This window comes from Podarcis filfolensis, assembly GCF_964270895.1.
Source record: "Podarcis filfolensis genome assembly, chromosome: 1".
In the NCBI taxonomy this organism is placed as follows: domain Eukaryota; kingdom Metazoa; phylum Chordata; class Lepidosauria; order Squamata; family Lacertidae; genus Podarcis; species Podarcis filfolensis.
The window spans coordinates 84,117,779-84,143,440 of NC_139604.1; the positions used below are offsets into that span (position 1 = coordinate 84,117,779).

A 25,662-nucleotide genomic window follows, 5' to 3' on the forward strand; every position below is an offset into this window, starting at 1 on the left:
AGATGGAAGAGGAAGGATACAACCAACAAATTCTTATTTGTCTTGGATTAAAAGTAACACCTTGACACCTGGTTTCCATATGGCCATAAAGAGATGCCTTTGCCACTTTCTCATAAGCAGCAATGATTGTTCTGCATTATTAAAAGATTAGACCACTCATCTTTGAAAGGAAAATGTAAAGAAGAAAAAGCTGAACTAGTAGCTTATTAAACATTACTTTTCCATGATGAAATTTCACACCTAAATGGGTTTAGCCTATTAAACAGCTCTCAAATCTTCTAGCCATAAAATTCAACAGCTGTGAGGACTCTTTGTATTCTGCAGTCAGTGTCCTGACCTGGCCAGCTCCTTCCCTGTATGTAATGAGAAAATAACCCAGAAGCCTTTAGGGTTTCTCTTTTTTATATACATCCTGATCCATTTCCCCTTGCCACCTCTCCCTCCTGCTCTCCAATTATAGGAGGATTCAGATGACCTGCCTGTCCCTGCAGTATTATTTTTTGTATGAAGAAACATAAATTGAGCAGGATACATTTCACACCCCTTCACTATGCTCACCCAATAAATTTGAAGACGTTGTTCAAAGCAAGTCTATGGAATAAAGTACAGTATAACTGCTTTGAGTTACTATGCTGTTTAAACACATAACTATGTAAAAAGAACCCAAGAATGCTCTATCCTTTACAGGGTTTTGCAGGAATGGGAGAAACAGAAAGACCATCAAGCAATGGAATGTGGAGCTGGTTCCTCCACAAGTGGCTGCCCTAGATTGGGCAGTACAGTGGCCTATTCTAAGAATGGCACAGTTCAGCGAACTGTAAGTCAGCTACCATGTGAGGGGCAAGGGTGTGAAGGAAAGCATGTTACACAATCTTGTGTAAGTTCAGGAACTACCTGGTCCCATTGCCAGATATTTGCTTCCTTTGTGTTTTTAGATTTTGCTGGAAGCCACCCAGAGTGGTTGAGGCAACCCAGTCAGATGGGCGACATTTTACTATTATTATTAGTAGTAGTAGTAGTAGTAGTAAGCCAAGCTTGAACACATCCTCCATTGTGATCTCCAAGCTGCACCAAGCTTACTCTCAGTACCACCATCTATTTGCCATATCCCTACTGTGTAGAGAAGCATTCCTGCTGGCTGTCCTGTAACTTGTGGGAGAGGGGTTATTGGTTTGTTTGATTATGTGTGTTCTCATTGGGTATGTTTATGTTTTGGCCACCATGTGATCTTCAGGTGAAGGGCAGTATCCAAACTGAACAACAACAACCACAACAACAGAAAATGGGTGTAGCTCAATGGTAAAGCATTTGCTTGCATTCAGATGGTCCAAGGTTCAATCCTAAGCATCTCCAGAACTTCCATGTCACTAAACAATATGGCTCCTCCCATAACTATTTTCTATAAATGGCCTTGAAGGTTGGAGTGGAACCACTGGGTTACAGTACCCCCAATCCTCACCTCTCAGAGCCTTCCCAGAAGGATACAGGTCAACTATATCAAAAGCCACTGAGAGATCGAGAATGAGCAGGTTGGCATTCTCTTTTGCCCAACAAATGACATCAACCAGCATGAGCGCACAGTGGAAACCCAAAGGAAAACAAATGTCAGAATTGGTAATTTGTGGCGCTTCTCAAGTGAGCATCTGTTGAACAGAAACCTAGATCACTTTTGGGTTCTGATCACAGACTGATCCCTTAATAAGTTATATGGAGAACCACTCCCGACTTAATTTCCCATGTGCACATGCACTTCAAAATGCAAACCTATGAGCACCAATGCTGCATCAAAATCATCCTCTACTTTTCTCCTTCTTCTTTCAGGTCTTTGGTCCATCTACCAGCAGCCTCTCAACTCACTGGATGTCTCATGTTTTGCCTGCAGGATGTTCCCGTCACTGCCTCTTGGCTGCCAAGAATCTCTAGAGGCAGGGAGGCTGCGCGCTGCCACCTGTTGTTAATCTAGCCTTGTTTAATCCATTCTGCTCTGTGTCAGCAGTTCAAAAGGGCACTGTTAGTATTTTTTGCCAACTTCAATTAACGTGAGATTTTGGAGGCCCCCCTCCGATCGCATTTCATCTGCCATGAGTCAGGCACAAAATAGACAGATTTCAGTTAGAAGCAGAGAAGAGATGGTTATGGCAACAAAGAAGAAGAAAAATAATACTTATTTGGATCTCTTCTGCCTGTTCTCTGGGTGTTTGTCTGTCTTTTCCCAGCAACTTTCTTTCTGTTTGAATATTGTTTGTAGCTCTAAGGGATTTTGTTTCTCTCCCACCCTCTACTCTATGGAAAGAAAAGTCTTAAGTGCAATACCTTACAGCAGCAGCAGCAGCAGAAGCAACAGAAAAACAAGATTCAAAGTAGTTTGTTCTTTTTTTAATATTACAATGTAATGAATTTGCAGTACATATCTGTATAGGCAGTAAAATTGTATGGCACAACCTCACACTGCAATTTTTGTGGGCATTTTTTTTTCCATTCCATTATTTTATTCTTGAACATTTTTGAATGTATATTTTCATATATTCTGCCCCAGGCCATAAAGCTAAAGGGAAAAAAAGTTGCATTTATACAAGGTTACAATATCTTACAACAATAATATTGACTGAGGTTTGTTTTCTTGCGATCTTTCTCCCATTCTCGCTTTCAAACACTGCACACCCAAAAAAATCTGATATATTATTATACATTGAAAACTGTCCTTCAACATCAGTAGTATAAAAGTCCTAGCGCTATCTATGTTCATGGAAGGAGTACTGGTTTGGGTAATACATTACCCGGATTTGTGGTAAAGGGTCACAACTGGTGTGTGGGGAGGGGGGGAAAGTCACACTTTGGTTTCCCTGCACTACCATCCATGAAGTTGAAAGCAATCAAAAGCTTTCATCTGTTCAGCCTAACTCTGCCCCAGTTCCCATTTGGGCTTTTTTTTTTTTTTTTAATTCCAAGTGTTTGCTTTTTTGCTATGTCAGTCAAAGCAGCAAAATAAACATGGAGTTCTCAGCGGCTGTGTCTGCCTGATCATTTTTCAACCATTTCCAGGAAGCTACCTTTTTCACTGTTGTTTGTTTTCAGAGTGTTTTACAACGTACTGTGAAAACTTAGCATACACTAAGACAAGGAATAACCATCCAAAAGAAGAAGAAAGACATAGGGATACCCTGCCCCCCTCGCGCCAAATGCTCATATAGCTTACATTCTGTTGCTCTGGCCAGCAGATAATGTTACCATGGGAAGGAGAGCAAGCCAATGCTCCATCAAAACAGCCCTCTTGACCATGGTAGTATTCAGGGTACTGGATTTGTCCCTAGAACATCTAATTGCTGACCCCAGAAAGCCTCCTGAGTTCATTTATGTCCAACACAGAGTAAAACCAGGCAGAGAACTCTTGTGGAGGGCAGGCATTAATGGAATTCTCTTGCTTGGGATACATTTTTTGTTAGAACTACAAGCTATGTTAGACTCTGGGCTGCCGCTAAAATGGCAGCCCTGTGTTGGCTTTTCCTGCGATGTTTAGCCATGCTTGCCCATGTCATTTCCATGCCTACATCCCAGTCTCAGCCAATGAGGCGGAGCAGGGGCAAAGACGTGTCTCAACATAAGTGGCAGGAGGGCTTGGCAGAGGGCTGCTGGTTTTGGCAGCAGCTCCATTTCAGAGCACAATGTTTTATTTTGTCCTTGGGGGTGAGTTTACTTAGTCAACAAATGTGTACATGTTGCATTGAACAGTTCAGTGCATAGTCCACAGCACCCCTCCAATTATCCTGAAATGTCTTCTGAAGGATCTGCTGAGGTACAGTCTAGATATAAACTGAACCGTTCATACACAAAGCCACGTTGGAGTTGACATCAGCATGTGACCAGCAGACTTCAAGCAAACCTAGTCTTAGGCAAAGTACACTTGAAATACATTTCTTGTGCACACAGACTTCACACACCACACTCTTGTACACTACTGCATGCATGTATGGTCTGCAGTGCGCAGCTAGAGTTGGCCACCTCGCTGTTCTAAAGCAACAAAATAATGGCACGTTGCTCACCACATTGACTTTGGGGTGGAGCCCAAACTTTTAGCCCCACCCTGGCATTGTGTCTTTTCCCTGAAGTACCTGCACATTGTGCACCGTTTCTTGTAGAGAAACCCCAACATGTGAACTTGGCTTGGTTGAGCAAGTGCCTCTACATGTGAACAGGAGTTTGGATGTTTGGGTTTCGCCACAGGCAGCCATATGCATGATGTCAGGGCTAAAAAGCCTGGCTCTGCTACGAAGCACATTTGGTAACGTGCTGCACATGAATAACTTGTGAATAGGACTTATACATACAGCAATGTACCCCTCAAAGTTAGCGTCCAGCAAGATGACCATTTTTGGAGCTGCAGATTTCATGCTGAAAGCTAAGGCAGCAGCAAAAGAGAAGAAGAAGAAGAAGAAGAAGAAGAAGAAGAAGAAGAAGAAGAAGAAGAAGAAGAAGAAGAAGAAGAAGAATTAAGAGTTCTCCCCCACCCTAGCTTCCCAACTAAAAACTGAAATCACATTGGGCAAAATGCTAGTCATGAGAGATCCTATCCTCTACCCAAGAGATGGCAAACTTAGCTGTTTATACAATAAACATACTTGCACAGGCAGCACACACACTCACAATATATTCTCCTAGGTATGCACACTTAGGAACACAAAAACATGGTTAAGCATGGATAATATTACTTATGCATTCACACACACATTAAGTGATAGTCAGCATTCGTCATCATCAGAATGGCTCCATTGATTTCAGTGGATATATTCTGGACATGACCAATGTTGGATGTTGCCCATTATTTCTTGCATGAGAGTTCCAGGTACAACTCTCAAAGGTACCCTTCTGAAGAAGTATGCATGCACACGAAAGCTCATACCAATAACAAACTTAGTTGGTCTCTAAGGTGCTACTGGAAGGAATTTTTTATTTTGTTTCAGGTACCCTTTCAGGTAGACTGACCACAGGCGGGCCAACGCCATTCAGAGGAGTGAACACTATCAATGCCAGAAAAGTGTCTGTGGGACCTTGATTTCATAGCTTTAAAAGGTGGCGAGGGGCAAATGAGAGCACTTATCCCTGATAAGTTGTTTGTGCCACAACAAATACAACATTGTTATGTATTTGTTGTTGGGGGAACACAGGTGTCATTTCTGAAAGTTGTACTTTTACTGATGGGTGTTGTGTTTTCCGAGCCCTTGACACACAAGGCATGATCCAAACACAGCGGAAACACTTTGTATGTCCTAGTGATGTCCTTAGCATTTTCACTAAAATCAACATGAAAACCCATTTTTTTTATCTCTGCAGGTAGAGTATCAATCCTTGTAAGGCTTATTGTAAAATATGGGTCTGGAATTATCACAGGCATGTATTGGATAGTGCACATGCCATCATCACTATAGACAAATAAGAGAAGTTACATACATACACCTGAAAAAAGAAAGTGGGGGGGGGGTGTTATTGGATCTTTTTAGTCTGTGCCACTGGCACATTTATTTCTCCAACAGTTAAATGTGTAGAACTAGTAAAATGGCTAGAGGGATAGATGATCATGTGGAATGATCACATGGTGGTGAGGGAACATATGGCTTCCCCATCTCTAAATGGAGGCCCTGCTTCATTTACCTCTGCTCCACAAATAGGATAGTTCCAATTTTTCCCCCATTCAGATTTTCCAGCAACTTTTCCTCCTGAGAACCCATGTGCACTGAAGACCAAGAAGCCTTGTTGTCGATGACCTGACTTTTTGTAAGAATTCCTGCCGGCATCCTTCCCATTCCAGGCCAGAGTGTGTGCAAATGCTTATGATTCCACAGCCACATGTGAGCCAGAAGGCAGGTGTGCGCTTGTGTCCCAGGCATCACCGAGGGGGGTCTTGCTTTTGTGACAAGGCCCAAATGAAATCTCTGTGCCTGTATAGCAGCTGCTCACTGGCAGAAGGGAGACCAGTAGCTACCAGACCCAGTAAACACCCTCTTAAAAACCAGACAGGTGGTTTAAACCTCCTTCTTTCTTTCTCTTCTCTGATGCATATGTAGCTCTGTGCTTAAGAAACCACAAAACCTAAACACTGTTTAAAAATCAGCTTATTCATAGCTGAGTTGGGTGGAATCTCAGCTGACTCGATCCAAATCTTCTTTGATCAATCTATAAGGAAAGCAACCACAGGGGAACTGGGAAGTTGCCACCATCCTGATGAATGGGAGTGACAAGAGGTGGGTCCATGTCTGCTAAAAGTTTTGAGCTGAAAGCAAGAGCATTTCCAACCAAAGAAACAAGCTCTAGCTTTATTCCTCCAGCACATGGCTAGGGCAATCTTCATGTGGTGGTTTAAGTCAGCACAAATGGAAGGGGACAGCAGGAAGACTGTTTTTTGAGCTAGGCTGCGGATTGCGGAATTGTGAATACTGTTTAAAGAAGGCACTTGTTCTGGTTATCATGGAGATCTATCTTCTCTTATTGGTCAGAAGCCTGTGACCGTAATAATATAGGAAGGGAAAACCATGTTCTTTGGCCTTCTGTAGAACTAGCCATGTCACCTGGGCAGGAAGACAGGAGAAGGATTTTCTCTTTCTTGTAGACCACACTCTTGTCGCACTCTTGCTCTTTATTCAGAACCTTGTTTTGGACTGCATTTATTGATGGTAGCAGCTCCCACAGCTTAATTTCATTCCTCAGCACTAAAGCAGGGCAAAAGATGGAAGAGGGTGGGCTACTTTATGTTGATTTTCTTCCTTTATTTTCCTACATTTCTATGCTGCCCATGCAACAAAGTTCTCTGGATGGCACACAAACAGTCACTTATTTGAAGGACTGTCAGGACGTGGTCCTATCTCTGGTCCAAGGCTGTTTTAGAGACCAGGAGTCCTAAGGAGAGAGTGAGCAGGGGCATCCAAGTTGCCCATCCGCAGGCAGCACCTGGGTGGCAGACCCAGCAGACACGCCGGCCACTTGGTCAGTCTTCCCCACTATGGTTAGATGCACTGCATTTCTATGGGGAAACCCAGCCAGATGGGCAGGGTATAAATAATAAAATTATTGTTAAAATTATTATTATTTCAATTATAGTTTCTAAGTTGCATTATAAATTAGCGCATGCAAATGTTACGCAAATCCGTGCCCATTTTTGTCCTCTGTTTTGGTGATAGATTTTTATCTTACTTGGCAATAGGTACACAGTCCCCCTACAAGGATACAGGCCCCACTACTACAGGAGATGGCACAAATATTGTTGCTTTGAGTTGTGCCAATCTCATAGCCCTTGGTTTGCTGCTTGGATCAACCCAGATTCCTGTGTGGTAGGGTTGCCAGAGCACAACACGGAGATTGCCTGGGACCTTTATTATCCTTGCCAAATCGAGAGGTGCCTTGGCTTCTCTTATTCCTTTCACGCTATGCTCCACCCCTGGCTGCTGTGTGGCAGTCCTGTTCAGTACATACAGCAGATGTCAGGGAAATGGGAGACAAGACAGCGGCTGCTTTTTTTTTACCCAGTGCAGTTGCCAAGGCAACCTCTGGGTTGCAGCCTGGCATCTACAGGTATTCTGTGAGTTGAATCAGCATACCCTACACTCAGCACACACATGCACGCACACACAAACACCAGTCTGGCACTCGGCAACTAAAGCAACCACATTATTGGGGCATTATAGGTATCATAGAACTGCCCATAGCATGAGAATAAATGGTACTGGAAATGTGCAGAGCAATCAACTGGGAAGTGTGGCTTGAAGCTTTGGTGTTTTAAAGAGAAAGACAAATCCGGAGTCAGAGAAAACAGAGGAGACAAAGTGTCCTTTTTCATTGGCAAGTCAGGACAATGACAGCATTCGGAAAACATGCCATGTGAACACACACACACACACACAAAACTCAACTTTGTCTGGTGCAGTAAACACACCCATTACTTCCTTCCACACACCTGTTTGTTGGGGACAACAACAACAAAATCCCCTGCATGTTTAAAACACTCCAAATATGGCAACGCACGTAATGCTATTATACCTAGGATAGCTAAAAGTGCTGCAATCAGATCTCTGAGTAGGGCACTGGCTGCCTCGGGTCCAAGAGTGGATGGATTGGTTCGATCGTCCCTGTTTGCTCGGTCAGTGTCTGGAGGGCAGCGACTGCACCTTGTCATGTCGCCCACGATATGGCAGCGCTGTGCTCCTTGGCTTTCATCCGCAGGGCCGCGATGCTGGAGGACTTGCGGTCGGGCTCGCCGTTCAGCTCGTAGCCGTTGATGCTGGGGCTGATGGCTGCGCCGCCGAAGAGGCTCCCCATGTGAGTCTGTCCCACGTGGCTGCCGGGACCAGAGACGCTCAGGAATTCGGAGACCCCTCCGGTTGTGTGGGGATGGGTGTGGGGAGACATGCAGGAAGGCACTGAGTCACAAGGCACGACGCAGGCAGGGACGGGGGAGGCAGCACCGTTGTTGCCAATCCAGGATGGATTCTGGATCTGAGATGGTGGAGAAGGAAGGAAAAGATCAATTAAGGAGCACTGGCTTATCCCTTGGTTCTCAAAGTGGAAATGATGTGTGGACAGGGATTGGTTTTCCGAGTATTAAGGTGTTCTGTATTGAATCAAGCCAATTCCTTCTCAAAGTAGTGTAGGCATCTGGGAAGAGCACATGTCTCTCATTACATTGATTGATGTTGCTGGTGGCCATTGGTGCTCTTGTTTTCTTCTTCTTGAGGTTTTCACATCCTTGAGATTATTTATTATTATTATTTTCAGATCATAAATTGGCCACCTCGTGCCAATTTTCACATGTCATATGCTCTATCCACTGTGCTATTCTGCTTTTGGAAAAAGCCAAGGGATAGAAAACCCTGTGCTTGAAGGCACTCTTGATTAGTTCATACTGAAATTCTGTCATTCAGTCATGAAAGGCACAGAGCCTTGATAAAAAAAGAGGGGTGGGAACCCTTAGAAAACTCAGCCTTCTGATGAATTGTCTGTCTAGCCCAGGACTTACCTGTCCTCACCGACAGCAGCTCTGCCAGTTTGGGCAGGTGATCCTGGGCTAGGCAGACAGTTGGCCAGTTCTTAAAGCGAGGCATTTCTGGGAATTGTTTCCGGGGCATTCTGCAATTAAATATACTCTGTCTCTGAGCTCCCCCCTTTTGCTTAGTGTGAGAGAGAAAAATTGCAATCACAACAACAAGCACATTATCTAGGATTATCTAGGATGCTGAAACCAAAAACGATCCTACCAAAGCAGAGAGCGAAGAATGACTTTTACCAGCAGGAGGCCCCTGGGAGGTGGGGAGGGGAGGTGTGTTGGGGGGAGAATGTGAGATGAAAGAATGCAACAGGAGAGGATCCAGATGGAAAGTAGGAAAATGCCTGTCTCTGAAAGGCCTGCATTCCACAGCCTTCCAGCGCCATTCAGCTCTGGCTCCAAGCCTGACCTTTTACCTCTGGCAGACTACATCTCTGTGGCAGGTATAGCGGGGGAGACGAGGCCGTAACGTTCGGAGGTGATGAAAGCAGGGGACGCAAGATAGCCAGAGTAAAAATGCTATCGTTTAAATTTATGGTTCTGCCACATTTTGAATATCATGAATATCATGTCTGGTTGACCCCCATCTTGAAGAAGGAGCATCATGGAGTTGGGGAAAGTACAGAACGGGGCAACTGAAAGCCTGGAGACCCTTCCCCACCAGGAACGGCTGAAGAGCTAAGGCATCTTTCATGGTGAGCAAGGGCAAGATGAGCAACCTTGTCTGTGTTTCCAACACATGGGAGGGGGGGAGAATTTCCCTTGGACCCCAGGATGTAAAGCGGAAAAGTTTAACTCGTTCTTCTTCTGCCACTTTCCTTCCTGGGCATATGCCTGTTTAGTTTGCTCTGAAGGAACTCAATGGGGCTTACTCCCCCAAAAATGTGCACAGGATTACAGATGGATGGCAGATTTTACAAGCCACTTCCAAATTTCTCCAGGTTATACAGGCAACAAAGTACATGCTACGCATTTATTTCCTATCTTTGAAATGTGAGGCTAAGTTTCACAACTGTTACAGAGGCAAAGGTTTTTAACACCGTATCAGTTCCTTGAACCTTGAATCACTTGTCTCATCCTACCATATCCCAACTGACTGAAGGCAAGGCCTTAGGGTGGCATTCAACACTGACTCTGGGCAAACCTGATGAAATTAATGGACCTGACTGAGTCATGTTCATTAATTTCATTAATGAGTAAAGCTTAGTTGAATGCCACCCTTAATGTTAAAGACAGGTGTGCTGGTGGCAAACACTCACCTGGGCATAGTTCTCTGCTCGAGTTAGTAAGGGGAGCTCATAGGCTGTGGAGAAGTGGGTGCGGACCTGCTGCATTTGACCAAACCGCTCTCGCTTCCTCCATTTTGCCCGTCTGTTCTGAAACCAAACCTGAGAAGAAAAGCACAGGTTGAAAAGCGCTTCAGGAAAGGAAGGAAGGGGACAGGAACTCAGTACATCTACTGCGACTGGAGATGAACAATTGCCTCCTCCAGGCCACCCCAAGTTGTAAGCAGTTTGAAAAATAGAATTCTGCTTGTGTTGTCATTGTATACCCATCCCATATTTTAGACCTTCCTAAAATGGCAACACTGATATCAGTGCTGTTACCTTCTGTGTAGTAGCTGAAAGTTGCTGGCCAAAGAAGCAGGCTGAGAGTCTTTTAATATGGAACCTAAATCCCACATTTGGGTGCTTATGTCAGCAGAATCACACATATGTGCTTTCATTTGAGCTATATTTGTATTGTACGTTGCTCACAAATAACTGCTCATGCACCTTTGGTTAATTTGAACACCAACATAATTACAGTGGTACCTTGGTTTATGAACTTAATCTGTTCTGGAAGTCCGTTCTTAAACCAAAACTGTTCTTAAACCGAGGTGCACTTTCCCTAATGAGGCCTCCCACCGCCAGTGTCCTTCCACTGTTCAGATTCCGCTCGTCTTCTGGAGCAAAGTTCGCTAACCGGAACACCTACTTCCGGTTTTGCGGAGTTTGTTCACCGAATAGTTTGTTAACAGGCTGTTCGTAGACCGAGGTACCACTGTATATTGAACAAAACTAGCTGTTCCTCTCTCTTCTGGTCCATTTTTCTGGTATGAGAGCTTCATTGTCTTAAAGCGACAGGTAATCATCCTACATTGTATCTCTATATCAGGACACAGTAACATTTGAGTTGTCAGAGAGGTTCCTTACCATATCCTTCCTATTTATTCTGAACATTTCTAAGAGCAGGTGTAGCAGAATGCTGAGCTACAAACTGGGAACGACCCCGGTTCAAATCTGATCTCTGTCACCAATTCACTAAAGGCAAGCCATGTTCTCTCAGCCTCAGTCTGCCCATAGGCTTGGACCATGCAAGGCCCAAACAAACCTGGCCAGTGTCACTTGCAAGGCTGACCCAAAGCATTGTGCTGCCTTAGATGGATTCCGAGTCCCTCTAACTTTTCTGACCGTACAAACAGAAGATGCTGTGCTATCTGTTTGTTTCTCCATCAGTTTTTTCACCTGCTTTCTTAATCTGCCTACTGTGAGGAAAAACAGCTCTGAACATCCACCAACACATACCCTTTTGGGCCCCACTGATATGAGAGCTCCAAAGTCTGCCAGGTCAGGTTGTTGGAGGTTTCCATTATGGCAGGGAGGGGGGAGTCCAGTACAGAATATCTTTATCCAGTGCAGGAGCTCCATCACTGACATGGGAAAGGAAGAACCAATATATCCCAATGTGCCTGGGACACTCTTCCAGAACTATAGGGTTATTCACTTAATCACTTACCTAGAAGCAAGTCCCATTGAACTCATGCCTAAGCCTGACTTCCAAATACACATCTATAGGATTGTCCTTTTAAGCTCTTTATTCTTATATCACAAACAGAGGGACATATATTAAATGTGCAATGATTTGGTGAAAGGCATGATTATAAATTTAATGACGATGACGACAACAACAACAACAACAACACAGTGGTACCTTGGTTTACGAACTTAATCTGTTCTGGAAGTCCGTTCTTAAACCAAAACTGTTCTTAAACTGAGGCGCGCTTTCCCTAATGAGGCCTCCTGCCACCGGTGCCCTTCCACCATTCGGATTCTGTTCTTAGACCAAGGTAAAGTTCTCAAACCAAGAGACTATTTCCAGTTTTGCGAAGTTTGTAAACCAAATCGTTCTTAAACCGGACTGTTCTTAAACCGAGGTACCACTGTACTCTAAAAATATTTAGCCCATAGCAGCTGTAACCTGGCACTGATACAGTCTAGAAAAGGCCTGCTATTAACACAACATGTAACTTGGTTGCTTGTGGAGGTGCCAAACAAGGCTAATTTATTTAAAATTATTGAATTTTATATTTGCAGTGAGATGCATGGCTAACACAAGGAAATGCATAGATTAATCTGATTCACTATGGGTCCAATGCTTCACTGTCTTCTTCTTTCCTCCAATGGGAGTTTTGAAGCTTTGTTCATACTTTTGAAGCTCAAACAAAATCTTAATATTAATCTTGTAATACAGCACCAAACAGCAGGGTTCTACAACATATGCAAGACAAAATGAAAACAACTAGAATTGAGGAGAGGTGGGGGGAAGGGAGAGAGATGGGAACTGTTTTACAAGGTAAAGTTTAAAAAAAGATGTACCCAAAGTATAAATGGTGCGTTTAACTAAGCAAGATTTGGTCACAACTCACAGCGGAACAACTATGAGTCCAGGGATATCAAAGTGATATGGGCATGATGTGAGACAAGCAACTAAGGCTGTGTAAACCTTCCTGTTGACTCAGCATCCTGTGTGCTCCCATTGCTGGTTTGGGCAGAGGCAGTTTTAGGGTAGTACAACTAGCGCCACAACAAAGTTGCAGAATGGAGAGCGAGAGGTGAGAAGGCACCAAATTTTAGCATCGCACAGGGCACCACTGAAATTTGAGAGCCCAAAGGCCACCACTGGTTTGAGAAGCAGTGCACATATGATATTGGCCATAATCCGGATATATTCCGTATCTATCCTGTCATTCCTTAGGAAACACTGCATTTTGATGTGCTTTCTGCTCAAACCAGTTTCAATCCAAATTGAGAAAAACAGTGACCTATCTGCATTTTAAGTCAGTAATATTCACATAATCCCAGTCACTAAAAAGTGAGTAAAAGGTATCTGATCTGTGGATGAACTCCAGAAACCTAGTTATCTATTCAGTCCTCAATTATTATTTTTTCTTGGAAGATCCTAAAGTTCAATATTCTATTCTAAGAAGACAGTGATGCTGCCATAATAGTAAATCAGCAGTACACTGTCACAAAAAAGACAAAACTACCAATAATTAAAGCAGAATCACAATCAGTTGCCATCGTTTTTGCCTGTTTATGCAAACTGACTATGCCACGTGGTAAATTTTTAAACTTTGCTATGTTTTTAATGGCTCATGTATCCACCATGTAATATGCAGTTCTGCTCTTTTGCAAGGGATGATGCAGTTATTAACCAAATCTTTAAAATAAATTTCTTCCTTTCTTAAAATACAATAATCAGGAACTAGAATATTGTGCTTTCCAAAGGAACATTTCTACAAACTGGTTTACATTAACTGTATTTGGCTGACCTGTGTCCCTCATCTATTCCCTTCCATAAAACTGCAAGGAGGATTGAACAGCATAGCAAAGAGGTAAAATTATCTAAAGGGGACTCACAACTGAATTGACTGCACCTACAGCTGCTTGCTGGGGTGTCATCTGCTTGCATTTATACAAATGCATTCATGTTTTGCACAGGTTAAATGTGTTTAATTGAATTTTTATTGTCATTTTGTGTGTATGTGTAGTCACCCACTAAGCCTCTCAAGAAGGAGGAGAGCAAAAGTGGATGGCAATATTCTTCCCTCTCTGTCTACGTCTCTTCTGTTCTCACCCCTCTCCTTAAAGTCTGACTTCCCTTGTAAACTGCAGGAGTCAGTCTTGCCAGCATCTCACTTTGATCTCCAATAGGAGATTTCTCTCTGTCTGCTTAGGCCTGGCAAGGAGATTCTCAGTGACCTGGAGGTTTCCTCCCCATGTGGCTCCAGGATGGTTTGTATCTCATCCAAGCAGCAGCAGCAGCAGAAGCAAAGCAATCACTCATTTATGTGAAATGACTGAAACCGTGTCTGCATGGGCGTCTGCCAGCTGCAGCCTTTGGAGTTATTTTTGCTGACCTGCAATCTGCAAAAAAAAAAAAAAAATGACAATCCCCAGCGGTGCAGTTAGGTAATTTTAGACTCTGGCCTTAACGGTCTTACAGGGTGAACCCTTTTTTAGATGGTTATGTGTATTGCTTCGCTGACTTCAAGATGTAGGAAGGCAGCCCTGTTGCTTTTGAGGGGGCTTGCAGCACATTCCCTGGGGTTCTGACCCAAAGTCCTGATTACTGGTACCACTGAGGCAATCCCTACAGGGAACCGCAGAGAGGCTGCAGAACCATAGTGTGTGCATGTTAGGAGAGGGGACTAGAGACAGACAGGGCGACATCATTGTTGACATACCACTTGCACTCAGGTAGTGAGAATACAGCATTGCAACCGGGTATATTCATCACCCTCACAGTCTTGTTTTGCCTTCCCCACATGCTGATATGACCCCTCCCATAAGCAGCCCAGCTGGCAGCCAGTCACAGGCTTGGTCAGCCGACGTATCTTTGATCTGCAGATGCCGAGTCCACAGGGTGACCCTGCTGTGCGAAGAGGAGTGGGTAGCAGGTAGAGAGGGTGCCATAAGCTGCTAGCAGAACATATGTTCTGCACATGTGTCCATCCCCAGACACGGCAAACACATTTCTTTCTGTCATGGTGAAGCATTTGCTATGCTGCTTGTGAATATGGATGATGTGCACCGGGCAACTGTTCTAGAACGTCTAGGAGTGCCCCGGGGCAAGGAGAAACCTTGACAGATGATTTCTAAGGGGAGGGTTGTGCTGGCAATGTGTGTCGGAGCCCAGAAATCAAAGCCGTTTTCATACGGGCAGGTTAAAGCCTTCAGAGGAATGAAGCTGACCCTATGCTGTTGAATTAGTTGAGTTGAGAGGGAACCAAGATACTGTTTTACATTTCTGAAGGGGCAGGCATTTCAGGAGCCGGCATTTTGACTAACAAACTCCTGAGAAAGTAGAAGAGGGGTGCATTCAGGGCCCTGCTCAGCAAAATGAACAGGAGGGACCCTAAGCGGGGCTGTGGGCTCAACGCATTTTTAAGTCGGTGAATTGTGGCACTTCAAGAGGGCTCCCCTTGAAAGACCAGAGTCTCAAATACCTGAGCCATCCAATTCTGCCTCCCTGCCAGGAACAACCTCCCTCCAGCTTGTTGCTACTGCTGGGACCAGCTGATCTTCAAGGATTTGAAAGTATATGCCCCACACTTGTCTTAAAGTGTGCAAATACTTTTATGTAAAATGGCTGTGTCTGCAGGGAGGAGGAGAAGCAGCCAGCACATTAGGGCCAAATTATTCAGGTTTATGAACTACAGTAGAATTTGATAATTTGTTTGTTTTTTGCTGCAATTTGGAAATAGGGGCTTGTTTGTTTGTAACTTGGTTTTTGTTTCTTTTAAGTCTACACATCTCAGAAAATGTGCAATAAAGGAACCCAGTCTTCCCAGTAGCCTCTAACTCCTTGGTCTGGTGAATCCAGTATGCCCCTTTGTGGCAGGGGCTGTGCTATGTCAAGTGGAAGCAAACTGGGTGTGATCCTCAGAGGACTCAAGGTCGTGACATGTGGCCGATGGCATCATTAAGCGTTTGCCAAGGCCCTGAGGCCATCAGATTAGAGGCCTGACCTATGATTAAATTTATTTTAGCCGGTCACTTACAGATCAGACTGGGTAGAGCGCACCCATCCTTTGTGCTAAAGTCAGCAAAGGCTGGTTTATGGTGGCAAATGGAGTGCTGCTCTACCAGCCTCAATCTGCCCTCAGTCAACCCCAAGCTGCCTGCCTTCTTAAAGACAACCCATCAGGGGTTGACCCAGCCTGTCAACTGGCCCCATCTACCGGTTGGTCTCCCTGCCATCCACCCTTCCAGCCACAATGGCCACCAGCCACCATTAACAATGGCAGCTGGCTTGCCACCAGTGGGACTAGGGGTGAATTTCAGGACCAGCAGAAGAGCATCACTTGTGACCTTTTGGTCTTCGACCTGTACATTGGTTTCCTGATGCTCCAAGAATGAAACTCTATGCTCCTCATCCTCAAATCCCTTCTCATCCTTTATTGCTTCATCCTTTATTGCTAGGGCATGCCATTTTATCATGCACCAAACTGGGTTATTGTTAAATAGCAGGGGATAAAAGAACAAGAAATTAATAATAATAATAATAATAATAATAATAATAATAATAATAATAATAATAGATTTCTGCTTCTAAAGGTTTTAAAAACTAAGCAGTAGCTGATATGCAGATATGAACTCATTAAAATTGTCCACAGTTGAGCAATTGTACCAAACTAAAAACGCCCACAACATCTGGGTGGATTTTTTTTTAAAAAAAACCCTAACTGGAACCATTTGAGACGAGTGTGGTGGGATCCCTACTACCTCTTGGCTCCAGAAAAAGGTTTAAAACATGATATAATGAAATGCAAATGTTCGCAAATTGTGTACAAATGCTCAGATTAAAAGATTACAACACTTACTACTGAGAGAGATATCCTAATCACTATGATTTCTAGGGTGATATTTTTAGACAACCTAAGCTATTCCTCTCTTCTGTTACAATCCTTAAAAAACCCAAAAACACCAGTCTTCAGTTCTTTATTTTCCAGAATACATGAGACTGACTACTGTGTGGTTGAGAGATGGAGTGCAAAAAGACCCCTGAAGGATTCTAACGCAAAAGGCTGAAAGTTGTGTTGCCTCTGGAATCATTTTGATAACCAAAATGTTTGATGTCTTAGTATGTTTCGATATATGCTGTGAGCCACCCAGAGTGGCTCGGGAAACCCAGCCAGATGGGCAGGGTATAAATATTATTTTGGTGTTGGTGTTTAATACAAATATATGAAGTCCAATTTCTTCCACCAGAAAGCAATGGATCTTCAACATGCAGTGTTGGTAGCACTCACTTCTATACCTAAAGGCCCTTTCAGTTTACACCTCTTCTATCTGGAAACAGACTGGAAAGCTCTGGGCTGTTGTATCACATATGCTCAGTCAGTCATGATGTTTATCCTCTGCTGCACTCAAGGGTCAGTGTTTGCCACACCTGCATACCATCCAACGCTTTGAAGCCAAAATCTGGGAAGCCATCTTCTTGGATGCCATCTCTCCATTTTTAATCGTGAGAGCATGGTGGCCATTTTGGTTGTCATGATCTCACGTGATTTTGTGCTGCAGACCGCCCATCCCACCCCACCCGGCAAAAAGTGCTTTTGGGGGCACAGTGCCCAAAAATATGTGTTTTGAGGCACAGCACAAGATCACGCCCCCCGTGCTTTTTTCTGAGGGAAATCGCACTGCAAAATCGTGTGAGATCACAGCAACCAAAATGGCCAACGTTCTTTTGCCAGGTATGCACCTGGTGGTTGTTTGGGATGGACCTTTTGTGCTGAATCCTGAATCGCCTTCTCCTCCTCTCATTTTCAAAACATTCTTAAATTGTTATTTTTCTTACAGGCATATTACTGGGCATATTACAACTCCCCTCAGACTTAACCAGCACAGCCAACGATCAGGGAGTGATAGCAAGTTCTGGAGGGCCACAGGCTACCCTTCCATGCTGTGGACACAGATCTGCAAATGCTAAAGAAATTCAAATTCTGCATCAAGAAACTATGGCCAGAATTCTGTGCACCTTCTGCACCAGTGTGGCGTAGACACAGCTTTGCCCACCAAGAATTGGTAATATTTGACCAATAAACAAACCTATGCAACAGTAGTACAAGCTACTGGGTATATACTGATCTGTTCTGTACTAGAAAAAATAGTTTTGTCAATATGATGACAACGAAATGAAACGAATGTACATATCATCTCCTAGTATTCCTTACTAGTCAGCTAGTCATATACTTAAATAAAAGGTTGCAGTGTTTGGGACTTTTAAGCTTAGAGAAAAGGCAGATAATAGGTGACAGAATTGAAGGTTTATAAAGTTATAAACTTTTTCAAAATACTAGAACTCATGGACATCCAATGTAGCTGAATTTTGGAAGGGTCAGGACAGATAAAGGAAAGTACTTATTCACACAGCACATAGTTAAACCATGGAACTTGTTCCATGGGAGGCAGTGATAGTCATCAACTTGGTTGGCTTCATTTATTTTATTTATTTATTTCGTTTTTTAAATTACAGTTTTACAATCACATATCCAACATACAACATAAAGACAAGATTCCATAGAATCTTCTGGACTTTCCTTCTCCCCTTGGTTGGCTTTAAAGGAGGATTAGAAAAATTCATGAGAGAGAGAGAGGGTTGCTATTAGCCATGAGGACTATGTTCTGCCTCCGCAGTTGGAGCCTCTGTTCACCAGTCTCAGCCCCCCACCTAATTTCATCCGCCTCTTCCCCTTACCATGTTTCTCTACCTGCCATTCCATGACTGAGCCCAGCAACACTTCAGGACTTATGACAGATTGGACAAGCCCTGGCTGTTTCTGCCAACATTTTCAGGAGACCACATTTTGACACTTCTCATTAATTAATCCATAATCAGTATGGCTTGTTTTGAATCTAGAATTGTGGATTATTATCTGTGGTTCATGCATAACACAGCGAGCTCAGAACTCCCAGGGACCCAAATCCAAGTCCTGTCTCCCATGCTTGGGCAAAGTAAATAAGGAAACCATCATGCTCAGAACGTAAAGTTCATTCATACTATTGCCTCAAATTGTGGTAACCATGGTTTGTAGTTGGACAATAGCCATGCAGCTGCCCACCAGCACACTTGAACGCTGTGCAGATCAGGGTGGGGTGCTTGATAATGAGTGCCAAAAAATGCAACAGTTGTAATCAAATATTAAATGTTATGCGCACCAAGACCTGCATGGCTCCAACTCTGCATGGTCTGAATGAAAATCACAGCATGACAAAGTCATATCAAGGCACAGATGGCCGAAAAGATTTGGGGGCCTGAGACACAAAATACAAATGATAGCAAAAATATAATATTACTACAACAAGACGAAAACCCACACAGTGGCATTTTGATGCCCTTTAATGGTACACCAAAACCTGCCATGTAAGATGTGCTACCTACATCCTGGCCAACAGTAGGATTGCCTCTGTCTGAATGGGCTCCACAAATGGGACTTGCAAAAAAGATTGCCAGATGGAGTGAGCTCCTGTTCAGTGTGGCAGTAGCTAGCCAGGATCTTTTCCAGACTACTCCATTCCACCCCCTAGGTTTTACAGCCCTCCCTGACCTAAGTCATTCTGTGGTCACTGGCTCACTGAGCATGGTCATTGCACTCTTTTGGGGTGTCCCACCTCTAGCTTTTCTACAGGTTTTCATTTAAGACTTGGGGTTCCCCCAGACCTCCTGAGGCATCCCTCTTGTACACAGACAGTGCCATTTGAGCTGCATAAGGATCCACACTTGGGGTATGTGTTTGGTATGCCTAGGATATAAATCGGTTGCACTGATTTTAGAAGGAGGTTCAATCTGGACTCTTGCTGTGCCTCTATACAGCTGTAGGTCTGGACTCTCATTCACAGCATATCCCTAGCATCCACCGCCGGTTCTCATAGCTACCCACCCATGTGCCTCGCTTCAGTTGTCTGTCTCTTTCTCATGATCCCTGTCTCTTGCTCATCCTCTCCACAATCTCTCTCTCACACAAAACCTCCTCCCCCTCTTCCTTGTCTGTTTCACTCCCCGCACAAGCCTTCCTTATTTCTTATGAAGGGCCATGAGCGCTTCTCTCGGCGGCTTGCTTGAATGTAGGAACAGAGCCAGAATTCATCTTTAAGCGCTGAAACTGGACACCATTTTATCAGTGGCCTGGAATGGGAAATTGGAGCCTGGGATGAGAGAGCTGAATAACTTGAGCTTGTTTTCATTTCATGTTTAATTTCCTGCAGGCTTAGCTCAGCCTTTCCGCTTCTTCCACCAGCCTCCCAGGGTTTTATGGGAGAAAAGGGATCAAGATATATTACTTCTCGCTTTGCTTTTTGTTGTGTTTTGTTTTTTCTTCACCCAGGCAGTGATTTTGCTACAGCAAAGTTTTGACATTTCCACCTTGCTTTCAAGACCCTGCCACATCACAGGGTCACCCATGGAAAAGATTTTCATTAACAAGCGAGCACTCAGGGGACGGATGGACGTTTCTTGGCACTCAGCACGGTGGAAGGAGGCAAGTTTGTAAGCTAGGAAACAGGCTGCCAGAAAGAAACCACCAACTGGGGGAAAGCAACTGGGAGCAACGCTGGGTGGATGTTCCTGTACTACGTGGAAGCAGAGATGCTGGATCCCTTTTCTGTCCTCAGGGACCCATTAAGCTCCTTAAACTGACTCAGACCTACACTGACTGGCAGCAGCTCTCCAAGGTCTCCGACAAAGCTCTGTGGCAATGCCTACTACAGGAGCATTTAACTCAAGATGCTGGTGATCACGGGGGGGGGGGGGGCTTCTGAATACAATGCATAAACTCTTTCACTGAGCTTTGCCCCTTCCCTAAAGAAGTATTGTGAATGGATGTGTATGATCGCTTCCCTTTCCGACTGGCACTCAAGTCAACTTAAACATTCAGTATAGAGCAGGCCCATTCCACATAACACAGGGCAGCAAATCTGAGCTTGGTAGGGAGCCACAGTCAATCCTTGCTTGCCTGATGAGTGTACCTGTGTAATACATAAGCTTGCAATGGCCCGTCCTCTCCCAGCTCCTGCTCAGCGTGCTGCTCAGGTGAGGTGGGCAGGTGGGAAAGGGAGCACCTCCAGTCAGGGCAGCAGCTGCAGAGGTGCATCCCTAAAAAAATTTTGAGCCTGAGACAATAGCTCCCACATACACACACTATGCTTCTGGCTGCAGCCACCACACCATTCTATCTGAGTCCCCTAATCTAGCCTGCTCTTTGCTCCCCCAGCTGGTCGGTTGCCCTTGGGTATGGTAAAGGATGTTCTTCCATCACCTGTGTGTAAGATTCATCTTCCAGTCTGGTTGGATTCTGTATGTGGAATGCAGGGGAAGAAATCTTGGACTTTGCCTCAGGCAGCCAAAAAAATGCCTTGAGCCAGCCCTGGAGCTCAGTATCATTTCTGCTGACTGGTAGTGGCTTTCTAGGCTTCCAGACAGGGCACCTTCCCATCTCTACCGAGAGATGCCAGGGATTGAACCTGGAACCTTCTGAATAAGCAGGTGAGACGGAACAATTGAGAGTCTGCTTTAAAGTCCTGATTGTTCCTATGTGGCCATGTCTCTACCTATCCCACAACTGATGTCACATATTACCTCGGATGTGGTTTAGAAAAAGTGGCTTCATGGAACAAATCAGGACCCCTGTCGGGCCTAATTAGGCTCACGGTCCAGAGATGTCTCACCTCAGCTCTACGTGTTCCTGGACTACAATTCCCATCCTCCCTGAGCATTGAACCCAGCTGGCTAATGGGAGTTGAAGTTCAATAACATCTGGAGGGCCACGTTCCCCCTTCCTGCTTCACTGCTTTGAGAGGAGTTTCTTTTGTAGAAAGTGTTTGTGTGTACAGAGCAAGAGGTGCAAGGCCTACATGCAAACGTTACGGGGCAAATTTTTCTTTATTGCCTTTAGACACCAGCTGTGGAGATTAAAATCCAAAGCAGTTGGAAAAGTGGCCTCTTTCAGCACCTGGAAAGGAGCCAAGCTACAAGGAGGTGGGGGAAAGCCTCATAACTGAAAGCTCTGCAGGGTTTACTGCAGACAGAACCCAAAAAGTTATAATTGCTCTCTGGGTGAGCTCTTCTCCAGGTGTCTGGCTTCTGCTCAGGTATCTTACTACTCAAGTGTGAACTCAGGAGAGATTTAGGACTGACTAGAAAACCAGGCACTCTTGAATGGTGTTGAATCCTTTCTCCACCCCTATCAATCTGGCCTTGTCCCTCACTTTTGTGCTGGCCTCATTTCCATTAGGAACGATAGAGGGTCAACACCATCTTTCTGATCTCGCTGGGCCTATAGGCACCCACCTTTCAACGCTCTGAACAGTCTGATTTTACTAGACTGCTTGGAGGTGGGTGGGAGATGGTGGTGAAGTCACTTTGGTCATTTCTTAATTGACCAATCCCAAGTAGGGTTGTTGAAGCACACAAAATTCAGTCTTAAGTTAAGTTCTTAACCCGAGGTACCACTGTAGTCTATTTGAAACCATCCAGAGGTTTGGTATAATGAGCAGAGCCATGACCTCACTTTTATTTATTTCTCTTTTTCCACCAACACTGGAACTGTAATCTGTCAGATAACAGGCTAAGTAGACACTGTTAAGGAGAGTAAAACTAAATTCAGTCAAGACGGCTAGAAGTTGCTACATAGCTCACTAGTCACATGAGAACAGTTAGGACATTGTCACTGAGGGATGAATGTGTCTTAAATGGATTTATAAAGGGAATTTGGTGGTTCTGACTCAACAGAGGTTTGCAAGCATATGACCACCTCTTGTATCAAGCGTTGTTTTTGTTCAAGTTGTTTGGGCATTTTGGGGTCTCTTCAAAAAAGCCTGCAATATTATATGCAATATTATATGGAAATATATATATATATATATGCAAACCAATATGTATACTGTACATAAGATGTAGAGATTCAAGACCCATGTAGTACAATATTTATACAGCATACTTTTATCAGTATTAATGCATATGTATTTTTATACAGTCACATGCATAGTTGTATGTATCTGTTTATACGCTGGTTACTTTAGCAAACCTGGCATGTACAATACCTTGGTTCTTAAACTTAATCCGTTCCGGGAGTCCGCTTGACTCCTGAAACTGTTCAAAAACCAAGGCGTGGCTTCCGATGGGCTGCAGGAGCTTCTTGCACTCAAGCGGAAGCTGAGTCGGATGTGCAGTTTCCGAAAAACATTCGCAAACCGGAACACTTACTTCCAAGTTTGCGGCGTTCAGGAGCGTATTTGTTCAGGAGCCAAGCCGTTCGAGTACCAAGGTACCACTGTATTATGCAAGAATTTTTCATATTCTTAGCAGAACAAAACAAGAATTAAAACAAAATCTGTGCATATAAGCTCAACGTCAAGATTTTCAGAAAATTCCATCATAAAACATCATAAGCAGCAGTAAATGTAAAAGAAAAAAGGGGGGGACTTGAGGGCATTCTGGTTTTCCTGAACTCATCCCCGTAGTTTCAGTTCTTACCTGAACTCGGGCTTCAGTGAGATCTGTCCTCATGGCTAACTGCTCCCTGGCATAGACATCTGGGTAGTGGGTCTTCTGAAAGACCTTTTCCAGCTCTTCCAGCTGATAGCTGGTGAAGGTGGTGCGGTTCCGCCTCTTCTTGCCCTTGTTGCTCTCTGAGTCAGTCTTGTCCATCGGGCTGGGGAGGTTGCTACTCGCCCTCTCCTGGGATACCTTCACTCCGGTCTCTTTAACGCTGAGGTAACTGCCATCCATCCCAGCAGGATCTGAGCCTGGCTGCAGCTCGGCCTCTCCCAGAGAACTCTCTTTAGCTGTGTATGTGGTGGTGGGGGAAAGGGGAGCAGGGAAGGAGATAAAGGAAACATAAAGCTGTGGATAAAATGAATGAGGCTGAGCTGGATTTACACCAGTGTGGAAAGGAAGAAGGTACGCACGGGGAAGGGTTGAGATGGGCAGATAAGGAAGGAAGGAGAAAGAGGCGAGTCAGGAGGAAGAACTTTTAAGAAGCGAGGAAGGCCGACCATTTGGCTTAGGCCATATATGAAAGGTGAAGGAAGCAGCTGGAGACCTATAAAATAAATAAAAGGATTCTGTTTTAATGACTTAAGGAAGATTAGCTCTAGATTCCACGCTGTCAGGGATTTGAATTTGTCTTGCTAGTTCGGCTGTGGTTTCCTGTGCTGAAGCAGATTACCGAAGGGCGTGTAACTGACGATAAGGAGGATATCATACATATATATTATATATGCTTACACAGGGTGTTCCGTTTAATAGAGAACATGCATTCTACTTTTTATTCTGCAAATGCAATCACATTGCACAGTGCTATCTTGTTCACACAGCCTAAGTGTGAGGAAGTAGGGGGGAATCCAAAATGCTCAAATATAAAGGAAATGAATCTTTCACACAGATGTTGCGGTGCAGGTCAAATTAACCCACACATGAAAGAATGCAGTGGTGTAACTTGCAATCCTGTGTGCGTCTACTCAGAAGTAAGTCACATTGAGTTCAGTGGGGTATTCTCACAGTTAAGTGGGTATACAGTTTCAGCCCTACAAGTCTAGCAGTTCTATTCTTTCTCCTTCAGTCAATTTAGCACTTCCTCTGCCCGTATTTGGTTGTGTCCCTTCTTCAACGAAGCAGACATTATATGATTACATATCCTACTCGTGGCAACCTGCTGCAGCAAAATCTATAACCAGCACTTAATAACAATGTTCCTCTTCAGGGCTCTAGTCAGCTTGGAAAAGGATAGTGTTATTCAAACAGGGTTTGAATAAACACTTACAACTGAGAAAAAACAAAACAATGTAAAAAGTTAATAATTTGGTTCAGAAGGAGGAATATAAGATGATTACAATGGAGACTATCAAGTAAGGTTATATAACACTGCAGAACTAACAAATGTACTAAAGAAACCAGATGGGGAAGTTGGGAAGCCGTAAAATGGGGGAGGGGGGAATACTGGGGATGTATTGTTTGTGTTTTTTAAATATGTGAATATATGATGATGATGAAATACAAAGCTGTAAAACCAATAAAAATATTAATAATAATATTTTTTTTAAAAAGAGGATAGTGGCTACACCATAAAATATACATGAGGGAAGGTGTCACATAATGTGCAAAATGCACTTTTTGTGGTAGATAAGCTTTGTCTCACATGCCACATTTCTGAAAGAGGAATAATGGTATATTTTAAGTTAACACCACTATTGTAAATATATTTTACCTAAAGTTACTCCTATTGATTTTTATGGAGTTAAACTTTCAAGTAAACAGGATTACGGCCAGGGCTTTTCTTCAGCCAGAACTCATTGGAACTCAGTTCCAGCACTTCTCAGGTGGGTCCCATTGCTATTATAAGAGCAGAAGGGAGGCATTCATGGTGTGTTCTGGTACCTCTTTTTCTAGAAAAATAGCACTGACTATGGCCTTAATTTAACTTCGACTTCATGACCCAGTTATTTTTACACATCACTTGGGAAGACAGGCGAACTAATATCAGTGTACTGGAAGAAGCAAAGATCACCAGTGCTGAAGCAATGATTCTTCAACATCATCTTCGTTGGACTGGTCATGTTGTGTGGATGCCTGATGATCGTCTTCCAAAGCAACTACTCTATTCTGAACTTAAAAATGGAAAGCATAATGCTGGTGGTCAACAAAAGAGGTTTAAAGACTGTCTCAAGGCAAATCTAAAAAAAAAAGTAGTATAAACACTGACAGCTGGGAAACACTGGCCTGCGAGCGCTCCAGTTGGAGAACAGCCTTGACCAAAGGTGTCATGGGCTTTGAAGACGCTCAAACTCAGGATGCAAGGGAGAAATGTGCTA

General features: G+C 43.9%; 1 protein-coding gene across 2 annotated transcripts in view; it reads right to left on the minus strand.

Annotated features, from left to right (window-relative positions):
• Positions 1-2,361: 2,361 nt before the first annotated feature.
• ALX4 (ALX homeobox 4) overlaps positions 2,362-25,662 on the minus strand; it is a 71,950-nt gene continuing 48,649 nt past the window's right edge. For both annotated transcript variants that reach the window (XM_083602656.1, XM_083602657.1), the window contains exons 2-4: positions 23,327-23,637; positions 10,288-10,416; positions 2,362-8,481 (exon numbers count right to left, since the gene is read on the minus strand). In XM_083602656.1, coding sequence (XP_083458782.1) covers positions 8,158-8,481; positions 10,288-10,416; positions 23,327-23,637 — 764 coding nt within the window. In that variant the 3' untranslated portion in view covers positions 2,362-8,157. The remainder of the gene's footprint in view (positions 8,482-10,287; positions 10,417-23,326; positions 23,638-25,662) is intronic.